General features: G+C 38.3%; 1 protein-coding gene across 2 annotated transcripts; it reads right to left on the reverse strand.

The window, feature by feature from the left end:
* Nucleotides 1-87: 87 nt before the first annotated feature.
* Nucleotides 88-10,036, reverse strand: LOC110415498 (neuroblastoma-amplified sequence protein). Of its 2 annotated transcripts, none has more exons than XM_021427179.2 (12): nt 9,811-10,036; nt 9,652-9,700; nt 9,345-9,518; nt 8,817-9,018; nt 8,425-8,636; nt 7,175-8,171; nt 6,075-7,054; nt 5,530-5,618; nt 5,016-5,375; nt 3,460-4,699; nt 3,072-3,337; nt 88-2,968 (listed from the first exon to the last, which is right to left on the reverse strand). In XM_021427179.2, the coding sequence occupies exons 1-12, from the start codon at nt 9,901-9,903 to the stop codon at nt 335-337; spliced, it is 7,296 nt and encodes a 2,431-aa protein (XP_021282854.1). In that variant the 5' UTR covers nt 9,904-10,036; the 3' UTR covers nt 88-334. The 2 variants fall into 2 exon arrangements, with proteins under 2 accessions (XP_021282854.1, XP_021282848.1); XM_021427173.2 differs by having other exon boundaries at nt 8,425-8,642.
* Nucleotides 10,037-12,117: the final 2,081 nt, after the last annotated feature.

Raw genomic sequence — 12,117 nt, forward strand, 5'->3', positions numbered from 1 at the left:
GCGGACCATGACCAGCCTGGCTTTGAATCTGTTGATCCAAAAACTAGATCCTCCATGACGCTAACACTACTATTAAAACAACTTCGCTCATGTTTGGATCTCTGAGACTATGTAAAGATTGTGTACTAATCGAAAACATATACAGAATGTCTGGTATACAAAAGCTCATTTGTTTCGAATGGGGAAATATTTCCAGAAGGAAATGGAAGAAATAAAAAAATTTTCCCTCCAAACTTTTAGGACAGTCTTGCCGGTTTACACAACATGATTCTGCAATCTGTAACACAATTGTCTTCTTTTAATTTTTGACAGCTCTCCCTCAGCAAAGCTTTTCTTATCTACTACTGCTTTCATTCCTAGGAAGTAATGACAAGGCAGACTGAAGCGAATTCCCCAGCTTGCCTCTCAAGCTTGAAACTGTGTTCTTTAACGTTTCACAAGAACCCATTTCCTCAGGGGCAAATTTGTCGTGTTCTAGTACCTGGAGTTGCCTTTCCAAGTATCTTCTAAGACTGGCCTCTGCAATGTTGATGAGGCCGAGAGAAACATTTGTGTGCATGAATTTTGTAACAAGAAATCCTGCTAGCACCTGCTGCTCTGACTTGACAAGCTCTGATATGAACATGGGGAACGAGATTCTTGCGAATAGAAATAAGGTGTCTTCCTCATTGTTTCCACGTTCATTGCTTCTTTTCTTTCCAAGCTTTGACAATTGGGCTTCTTGGAACTGGCGAGAGAAGTTGCCTACTAAATAGCAGACATAAGAGAAAACAGTGCCATAAGAAGATTTGTTGATAACAGTTGATAGAATCCCTGAGGACAGGACTAGCATTAAGAGCTCATGGTCGCTGCCAATCATGTTAGAGGTACCTTCTTGTTTCAACATGTTTTCAAGTGCACTCAGAGACTCCAACTGCAAACCTTCGTAAGGCAATAAAAGCATCATCTTTAAAGCCATGAAACAATCCACTCCAAGTACACTGTCATTCAAGCTCCTTGCGCCACCTTCATCAAGCAATACTCCACCAGATTTTGCAGTGGACTGGTCAATCAGTTTTAACACATCTCTAAATTGGGATGCTTTAACAAGGCTCTTTAAAATCTCTGTCCAACACTCATGTAAAGGATGAACCAAAAGTAAGTCTTCTTTCTTTTCTTTCTCCGAAGGTTCTATTTCCTGAAAGCTCTCCCATCCCTCATCCCAATCATCATTGCTCCAGTTATTTTCTGCATCAGAAAATGCTGCAGAGGCTACCTCTTCTGTCTTAATCACAAAAAGCCCTTCCCACTCTTCCAAAATGGTTATCAAAACATTGTAATGAGAAGCTGCGTTGGCAACTTCACACAATTTCAAGAAGCAAGAAACTGCTGTCTCAACATTCAAGAGGTCATCAGAGGTAATTTCAATGCCAGGAGAGATGGCTGCCATAAGCTGAGATGATTTGAGTGCAACTAAAGTACTTGTAAACCTGCTGGAAGTATCTGTTTGCTCACGCAACCCTTCATTGGTAGTGCTCTGAGTCTTGTTACTTCCACAGAGTGAATCGTCCCACCCTACCCATGGGTGAACATTTAGCTGCAGCTCAGAAGATAAACCCTTCATGGTATTACCTGTGATAAATTGCATAAGCTCTAGGGCATAAACTCGAACATGACTAGCAAGCTGCAAATCTTCAGAGAATCTGCCAATTCTTTCCCAAACTGCACACCTGACTTTCTTCAACTCCTCCAAATCACCTTCCAAATTGCTCAATGACAACACCAACAGATACAATTTTTGGTGTTCCTGAGGTCCACTAGCCAAATCTTGTAAAATTGGTTCTAGTACTTTTAAATAGAGATGGGGAAGATCCTGAAACTCGGTGTCAGCAGGTGCATTTGGAGTGGTTGCATGATGTTGTAGTGCTTCAACAAATACTTCTGATATGGCTCCAAAACCACAACCAGAAAATATCATGGCTCTGCAGAAAATGAAAATAACAGCAGAAAGGTCACCATTTAAACCATGGTTGATGTACCCAATAATGGTGCTCCAGCCCTGACTAGGAGAAACAGAGTCCTCCATCACCAACCTCATGAGAACCTTTAAACAACTCATTAAGCAATTTGGGTGGAACCTGGTTTTTTCTACTGAAATCTCACTGGAAGTAAATTCTTGCATGTCTTCAGTCAATCTGATCCAGAAATTCAAAAGGAAGATGAGGCAGTCCTGCCATGTTGAGTTATCAGGCATATTCTCATAAGCACCATGTGGAGGTATGATTACACTGAAATATTGCTTCGTAATGTCCAATGCCTGTGAAGGTTCCAAGAGTTTGATATGCTTTCCAGACAAGTCATAGATCTGCTCAAGGTCACTGGTTATATTCTGAAAGTTTTCAGGGTTGTTAGTGCTAAACTCTGTTCTAACTCTATCCTTCAAAGTTGTCAATAAACGCAGAACATAATGTTTGTGGACATCCTGCCATGATATGAGACACTCAGGTACTGGATCACTATAGATGCTGACCAAAGTCATTACCATTTTAGACAAACCTTCTAAGCTAAATTCATCAGTGTGAGCATAGACTTCACTACTGAAAGACTGCAGATTCAAACCACCTAATCCTGTAATATTTTTGAAGTTTAGGTCCTTAACAAAGGAAATTCTTCTACATTCTTCCTCAATAACCTTGTAATAATGAGATAACCCAATAACAAATGTATGTGGCTGATCTACGAGTATGATTGGTAAAGGTTCTTTCCTTTGCTCTAACTGCTTATAGCAGTCAGAGAGGAGGCTATATATGTAAGCAAGGCGCTGCTTATTGCAACCATCAACTGCAGGGTATACGATCAAGGATATGGTTTTGATAGTTTCAGCAGCATAATCAAGTATTTCTCCTTTAATTTCTGAGATCTCAGCCATGATATCATCATTGGTCCAAATCTCAGAAACAAGGATTGAAGTTAAGTACCGAAGTATTACCTGCAAAAGTCAAAAACATAAGTGTCATTTAAAGGCTTAAAAGGGTTTGACATTATAATCTACCATTATAAGTTGAGAAAAATATACATGCATGCCCATGTACCTCAGCTCGGTTCAAGCCATAGGTATTGGTCAATTTCAACAAATCCTTCAAAATGTGCTTCTTCTCCAATTTTAAAGATTCAATTAGAGTAAAAACAACTCTCTCAATGTAGCTGACATCACCAGACAAAAAGCTTGCAGTTTCAACCCCAGGAATTATTTGCTCTAACAATCTAGAATGATCTGCTACACGCTTTTTCTCTTCTAATTTCAGTTTCCAATCCCTCCAAAATGAGGAGTGTACTTCATCGATCTTGTTTATGTCATCTGGAAACAAGTAAAAGGAGAAAAAATAAGCACATCATCTCATGGAAGCACATGTAGGATAGCGTGAGCAAAATTATGCAGTCTTAATTTAAGCAGGCAACTAGAGGACTAAAGTCTGCTACCAGAATTAAGTGGCTTATTCCTCTCTTTAAACTTCCTGAGGAGCAGCTCCCTCCTCTGAGAAGGACCTTCACAATCAACTCCACTATTATGTAATATGCTATAGGTCATTCCCACATTCATGATACTACAAGTTTCTCGGTAGTTTTCCCTGGTTCTTAGCTGCTCTTCAATTACTTCTACTCCACTAAAGGCATCCACAAGATTTAACAGGAAGGAGCAACCGATGACATCTTCCTCTTCGGTAACTGGTGGTTCTATAATTGATTTTGCCAGAGAAGCAATCAGATCGTCTCTGGGAGCAAAACCATTCCTTGCCAACCAGGACAAAATAGTTATCACAGCTTGTGTTCTTACACTAACATATTGCTTTCCAGGAATCAAGCCAGAAGTAAAGTTCTTACTGTGCTCCGCTTTTCTAGTTAATTCAAGCAACCATGGAAGTTGTATAGCAGCAAAAGTTAAAATCTTTCCATTTCCTTGCAAAAGCAGCTCCCAATTAGCCCCATTCTCGACAGGCAGGTTGTTGGCGACAAGAGAAAGTGTATTTTTAATACTATTGAAATGAATTTCTTGATCAACACTGTTAAACCCTTCAACCAGTTCAGATGAATTTTTCAAGTCAACTATATCTTGAATACTGTAGCCTGGAAGTGAAATAACCGATGAACCTTGAACTGAGAAATTCGGAGAGTTTGTCCCCGTCAGCGTCATCAAAATCTCACACTGGCCTTGCATGTCTAAATCTTTCCATGCATGGAGCAGCTCACCAATTGATTCCTCATCACAATGGCTCAAAGCAAAACCCAGTAGCTGTTTTCGAGAACTTATATCCATATTCTCAAGAGAAGGACCCCTTGCTATTGCAGCACATAAATCCCAAATAAGACCATGACCCTTTTTGGCCAGAACAAGGCAGAGATCAAAGGCCAACTGCAGATCACCAGCAACTGCAGCTTCTCTAGCAATAGCTTCCTCAACAGCTGAGATTTCTTCCAAAGAGCTCAATCCAAGAAGTTTGGCAACCTCAATTAGTTCATCAACATGTAGATAAGCTCCAGCTTGACTTGTGATTGCCATTTTAATAATCTCCATTGGATCTTTTATTTGCCTGAATTGCATAGGTAGAAGAGTCACTCCAAGGTTTGGAAGTTTAACAGTAAGTGCATCAATAATATCAGCCTCAGCTTTAACATTTCTGCTACTTGGAAATAAATTCAGACATTCCTTTGCCTTCCAGATCTGAAACAAGTTACGGCAACATAATCAATGATTCTTTGGTTTTTTAATGACAAACAAGAAGAACAATCAGTAGTTAAAGACATTCACTCTGACATCGTTGAACCACAAACGTGAATTTATGTTGTCATCAACTCATAGCTGAAGTGAGAGCTAAATTCAGTTAAACAGGGACTCTACTCATTTCAATGATCACAACAGATGAATCATACATGACGTAAGTTAAATTTGCTAGGAAGAAGCTACCAGAATTAGAACTTATTATGTCATTCCTGTTTGTCCTAAACCATAACAGAGCGTGAACTGACTGCAAACTTACTTCTGAGGAATGCAGACTTGAAGCTGAGAAAAAATACTCCCTTGCAGCTTGAACAACAAGATTTTCTGCTTTCTCAGTTGCTAAAGCAACTGAACTTGTACCCTTTAAGTAACTTCTTGCAAGAGAAAACTTCCCTGCTTTCAACAGTCCTCTGCAGAATTCAATTAACATATATTCAAGGTCGAGAAAAGGAAAGGCCTTCCCCTGCAAGCACAGCATATCACGCCACATGTTTGCCCAATCATTATCTGATCGGCCAGGCTGTCGTCGAACAAATTTTGAAAGTATGAGGCGAATAATCTGTTTTACACCTTTTTCATCTGAATGGGCTTCTAAGAAAAAATTCATTGGTTTTAGGACCTGCATAAAATGAATTACTGTCATTGTCTAAGTCTTCCCATAGCATTCAGCTCTGCAGATAAACACCTAAAACTGATGCTTAAGAGGGAAATAATTCAAAAAGAGAACCCATGTCCCACATTTGTAGTGATAAAAGCATAGAAGTGTGACAAACCTGGTAAAACGCTAAAAGCCTCCCTGCTTCAATATGGTCTTCTGCCACTTTGCATCTTTGATCAAGGTTGCCAGTACATATTTCAGAATCTGTAAAATTAATTATAGATGGAGCATGAAAGATCAGTGCTACAAAACTGAGGCCTGAAAATTAGAAAGGCACACAGAATCAAAGAAGTAGGGGATCTAGGTAGGGAAATGAAAAGAAATCACCCTTAAAACAATAAGGATGAAAAGGAGAAAGCAGATGTCTCTTCGAAAATCTTAACGAATTTAAAACTATTCATCTCCCTTATAGACCTAAATAAAACCTTATATACCCTAATTTTCCTAAACTAAAAGACTTTAAAATACCCCTCATATCATCCAGTATCGTAGGACCTAACCAGTCTCTACACAATGTAATGGCATTATCAAGAAGAAATGAAATTCATAGTTCATCCAAAGTCCTTTCACACTTTGAACAAATATCTGAAGCTGACTAGTGATGAAAAAAACAATAGATTTCAAAATAAGCAAAATTTATTCATCTGAGGTAGAAACTACCTTGCTTATGTGGAAGCTTTGACAATATTGCAGCCATGGTACTCCACCTATCTGTGACTGTAAATAAATATACACATTGCAGAGCACAATCTACAACTTCAACCTCATCCTTGAAGAAGCCACTGCTTTGGAGCTCCTTGCACCCTTCCTCAATGACCATCAAGCATACATCTAATTTATTTGCCAAAGAAATCTCCTTCAGCCATCTAACCAGAAATGACTCACCCATGGTATGATTTTCCGAAGAATGGCCATCTGCAACCTGCTCTTGGGTACCCAAGGTTACACTGTTGGACCTTTTACGCATAAATGGAATTGCCTTATTCCGCAATGATTCAACCACATTTTCCCCTTTGCACCCATGAAGCATTGTTCTAAATTTTTCATAGTCAGACAATTGTTCCCATGCAACAAGACTCATACTGGTACTTAATTCACCATCATTCTCATCAGCATAAACCAGCTGGTGCAAGTATGAGATATCCTCATGAAACTGCTTCAACTCATAGATACCTTTCTGACAAGCAAAGCCAACCAAGCAGAGGCAGTTGTCTAGCAACCCACTGCAGGAATCAATTTCTCTAGCTCTATGCTTATACCAAACTGCAAGTCCATCTGTTGAAGGCCAAAACGATCCTAGCAACCGCTTGACAACAGGTTCAGTTCTAATTTGAGTACCAATCTCATGGTTCTCAGGTAATTTATTAATAAAACTTACCATCTTGTCACATTCAACCCAATCTTCTTTCCTCAAAGCAACACTTGCAGGAGGAGACCCACCAGGAAGAAGCTGCACATATGTTTGCACAGGAATTGTTTCAGGAATAGCAGCCAAAATATCTAACATGAAGAAAGCCAGTGAATAAGGATGACGCTTGAAGAGGAGGTTTAAAGCCCCGATTTTTCCATGTTCAGCAAGTGTAACAGCTGCTTCATTCATTGGCATAACACGGAATTTTCTATATTCCTGCATAGAAAACCTACAAAAGCCTATGTCATTAAGGGGTCAATCAATAGAAAACAATCAGGCTGTAAAAACCTCTACACAGCCAAAACTAAATGCAGGGGAAGTAACTGCTAGCAACTGGAAAGCACATTACCTGCCCATGTTTATCCCAAGAAATGTTTCCAACCTGTCACTGAATTGCAAAAGCTGAAGTCTAGCCACATGGAAATCCCAAATCTCACCACATTCTTGGTTGTTTGATTCAGAAAATTTGTACTGGTTAGTTAACTGCAGGCCATATGCAAGTAAAGCCCTCACTGCTTCTTCTGTTGGTCCAACTTTATCTACACATTCTGAAAGCACAAAAACTTTATCTTCAATGTTTGACAAGAATGTATTTATGTCATTTATTCCCTGGCCAGAACATAACCACTGTGACTTCAGAACTTCATCCCTATCCAACCCATGACGATCAGCAAAGTCCAAGGCAGCCTGATGCTTGCAATTACCAATTAGAATCTTATACATTTCAGGAACTGATCTCTCTGAAAATGATATCAAACTCCAACGCAACCTAGAAATGTCAGATTGATTGGATCCATCTTCATAAGTTTGCTCTCTATGATTTGTTCTTCTATTACTATTAGATAAACCAAACCTATCATCAGATGATAAAGTCTCTAAAAGAAAAAGATATCCTTTAAACCGCTGTACCCTTTCTAGAGCAGGCATAGAATATACAGGTTCATCCTCTATTAGTTTCAGACCACTAAGGATGTCAAGCATAGAGACAAACCCACTTCGTTTTGCAAGAGTGAGAATGTGGTCAGACCACCAAGTAAAATCTACAATGTCAATTAAAATTTCTGAGCATCCATTTAACAGTTTATCAGTCACTTGAGAATTAGCTCCCCCTCCAAAAGCAAAGTTCGTAACTGAACAGCTTTCTTTATCCAGCTTAAAGATGTGCAAACGTCCATTCATATCTAAAGTGGCAATATAATCACCATGGGTTGAGATTAACACCTTTGGGTAGGCCAGATGACCTGCATAATCTTTTTGTTCACAGTAAAGGCCCTCAAACTGAGTAAAGGCTAATGGCTCCAAAACCAAATCCTCACGTTTATGCCAAAGAGAAAGATAACAGGATCCTGGAAAGAAAGATAGAAAGAAGCATTCACTATGAAACTTTAAAAGGTGAAGAAGGTTAAAATCCTTCTGCTCATCCCAATCCTTTACCATACAAAACTGATACACAGATACAGATGTTTCTTTGATTCAATCTAATACTTGCAAGCAAAGTCTAGAAGATTTGAGACATACAACATAACTGCATAAAGACTGTTTAAATTCAAAGTCTAAGTTTTCATTTAAGGACAAGGGAAATGAAGTATAAAACTATACCAGATTTCCCAGTAGCAGTAATTGAGCTGCCGACAGCACTACCAACAACAAGAAGCAAAGAAAGATCTGGATAATAGTCAAAGCAGAAAACATTCTGAGGGAATTGCCTTTTTAAAGCTAAGCCACTATTGTTTATGGAGGAAATAGAGGCACTTGGCTCTTGACTGATCTCAATATGATGTAAAGCTCCATCAGAAGTCAGAACGGTGAAGCTGCACCTGAAAACAAGTCCATTAATTACATGCATGCAGTAATTCTGCACCTTTTATGGCATTTACAAACATAAATTTCGAAATCCAGGCTACCCGACCATGAACCAAAGATTGTTATATGTGTTCATGACAGGAAAGAAGACTAGCAAGAGGGAAAAATAATGGGAAACAAAAGCTTACAAGAAAGATTGCTGTACATCAGAATCATCCTGTGCAATCAGTCCTATTATTGTTGAAGATACTTTTAGATGCCTCTTTGTAATCTTTGTTATCTCTTCACCATTTGCCTTAATAAAATAAATTACATCAGCATCATCAATGATTCCCAGAATATCATGAGATTCGGACCAAGCTCCACATGTACATGAAACAAGGCAGCTACCTGATGCATGGAATCAAGTTGAAAACAGTTATAAACTATAAAGAATGGATTCTATGAGCAATTTACAGATTTAACTTTAACCAGTAACTCTTGGATTCTATAAGGAATTTACAAATTTAACTTTAACCAGTTACTCTTTTCTTCAGCCTCAAGCCATAACCTAGGATGAGTGGCATCCTATAAGAAGAACTCGTTTCTTGTAATCATCAAGAGTTCCTTACTATGTATGTAAATTGCCTGAATCTCCAGGGATATTCAATTAACCAAAGAGTTCAAATATATAGTCATCAGAATAATAATGAACATAAATACAAAATAAATCTTACTAGTAAAAATGCCACATGGCTCCTGGTAATCATCGTCCTTCCGCAAAATTGTTACTTGATTTCCAGCAGCAACAGCGACACGATCCCCTCTCGGGGATATAAATAAAGACACTGGTTTTTTCATTTTCTTCGGATTCTTGTATCCCGTCCATCTCTCTTTAAGCTGACTTATACCTTCAACCAATAAAAGACCCCAAGAAAGAAATTAAAAAATAATAATAATAAAGCCTTTGTAACTACTTGCATTATACTAAAAAAATTAACTAATTACATCACAATTGAATTAAAGCGTTTAAATCTAGTATACCTCGAACGGAAAGAAATGATAAGAAACCGCCTTTATCAGTTTCATTTGACTGAATTTAGAGAAAAAAAAAGGTGAAAAGAATAAATTGGAAGATTAAGTTGATTTATAAGAAGAACGAAAAGCCAAAATGAAAGAGGATTATGAAGGGAAGAGGAGGACCTGTTGAAGAGGAAGAGGAGGATAATTGGAAGTGAAAGGCCTGGAGGCGTGACGACGTGCTTCGTAAAGCACTTCCCGCACTGATTCCTCCATGGCCTACGTTTTTGCTACGCTGCTTGCCACTGTCTCCGTCTCTGTCTCTGTGTCTGTCTCTTTTCTCTCCAAGATCTCAAATTCTATTTCCTTTTCCTTACCAGAGAGGAAGAAGGAGATGAAATATGGCAGAGCAGATGGCTCTGGAGAATAACGGGTCGGAAAAGAAGACTTACTTCATAAAATAGGGCTAAGATGGCCCATCTTGACTCGTCCTTCAATCGGGCATCGGCTGCTAATGATATTGGGCCGCCGCCACTTAATGGGCCACAAAAGATGTTCCCGTGGCCCAGAGCACGGCCTAATCATATAGGTCTGCCTTCCGTAAATGGGATTGAAAAGATTATACACATCATCTCTTTTTCTTTAATTTAATAATGAAGTTTTCTTATTTGAAAATTAAGTAGCAAATATTCGATGTTATTATTGAATTAAATATTCAATGTTTAAATAAATAAATTTTTTAATTATAAAAAAAACTTCGTATAAAAATTATAAATATAATTACAAATCAGTAGATGCTCACTATTTTTTTAAAAGAACCTCAATTTCCTTGAAGAGGTTGTTTTTAATAAATCAATACTGTAAAGAATAATTTCCAGTGATCTATTTTAAAATACTTTTCTATAATGGATTGAAAAGGAGTCAATTATCTGGGCTAATTCAAGTGAAGTATTCGACTATTCGAACACGACCAAAGTCTTGGGGCAGGACCAATCATGCAATATATAGATCCCAAGCGCCCCGATCTTTACAGAGCAATGCTCCCTGCCAACCCCGGCCCTTTCAATGCTTCGGAAGATGAACCTCTTGGCTTTAAAAGTCTCTAAAGTCCATGGAATCTTTGAAGGATGGGTGCATGAGACGAAGGTCATCTCTTGCAACTTGCAAGGCTTTGAATCAATTCAGATGTCGCTCATGCACGTTGCTAAATTATTCATGAGAAGCTAACGATCTGACGAAGAATATTTAGATTCACAAAGCCCATATGGAAGTGTCTTGCATTCGTTGTCCAGATCATGTTTGCTTAATAAACAAGCGTGAATGTCAACTGAATGATCATCAGAAATAAAACTGAGTCGAGTCACTGATGAATTAAATCTAAGTTTCAGCTTGACACAGTTTCCCAAAGTTCTCAGTTTAGGCATCAACGCATCTCTCCAAGGCAAGCAGCAAATCACATTTTATTCCTCAAGATGAAACAATCCTTGAGCCCATATCATACAACAGATCTCTGGACCTTGTTCTATCATTGGCAAACAAACATAAATAGATCGAAACTTACTGAATAAAACGGTGTAAGGGACCACTTCTCGTTCGTTTTCTTCTTCTTCTTTTTCTTTTTCCTCAACCTAATTATATAAATTAGCACTAACCCCCCACTGATACAACCCACTATTAGTTCCCATGGATGACAACCTATGACTTCGAACAAGTAATAGATACGGTGAATTTTACCTAACTAAAGTAAATGTTAATTATAACAAGGACAAAATTGATCCATCACCGAATATATTCTAACCTACATTTTAAATCCACCATTACCAACAAATCAGACTAAATTCAAATGGTACGTACGTTTGGAAACACTCCAATGACAGTGGCGCTGTGGCAGCAGCCTCAACTTTTCCCTATTGACTTTGTATGTTAGACATCAAAACTATATTCTCTTTTGCCATGTGGCTGCTAGCTTTATGCACACATAGTTTCACTAGCATATACTCCTTTTCTTTTGGTTCTTCTGCTTCCTTCTTCTTCTCCCTCTTTTCTTATTGTCAATATTCCGAACTTTTATGGTTGAAGTTTTCCGTGCCTGTAGGTTGCTTCTCTGTCAAGACAAGAGTATTTGAGAATAATTAATTAATATGCTAACACATGCTTCAAAAACCACATGTTGATCTCCCTCAGCTCCTCTTTCCATAGTCGAAGACATGACCGGAAAAAAAATAGTTGTTTATAAGATTAATGCTCCTCCTTTTACTAGGAACCTCTCATATGCATGCATATTGCGTTTGTTCTTTTATTTGACTGCTTGCTCAATTAAGAAAGCAATCTGTTGAGAGAAAGAGGAACCTTTGAATTTCAAAAGCTGGAGATGATGATCATTCCTTTATTTTAAGATTCGTGGCTTAGATATCCTTTCCCTTTTGTTGCAAGGTGTAAAAATTAGGGCGTCCATAGATTTGACTACTGATAATCGCACCAGGGTATTCA

This window comes from Theobroma umbraticum, unplaced genomic scaffold (genome assembly GCF_002168275.2).
Source record: "Theobroma umbraticum cultivar Fairchild unplaced genomic scaffold, ASM216827v3 scaffold_30.0, whole genome shotgun sequence".
NCBI lineage: Eukaryota > Viridiplantae > Streptophyta > Magnoliopsida > Malvales > Malvaceae > Theobroma > Theobroma umbraticum.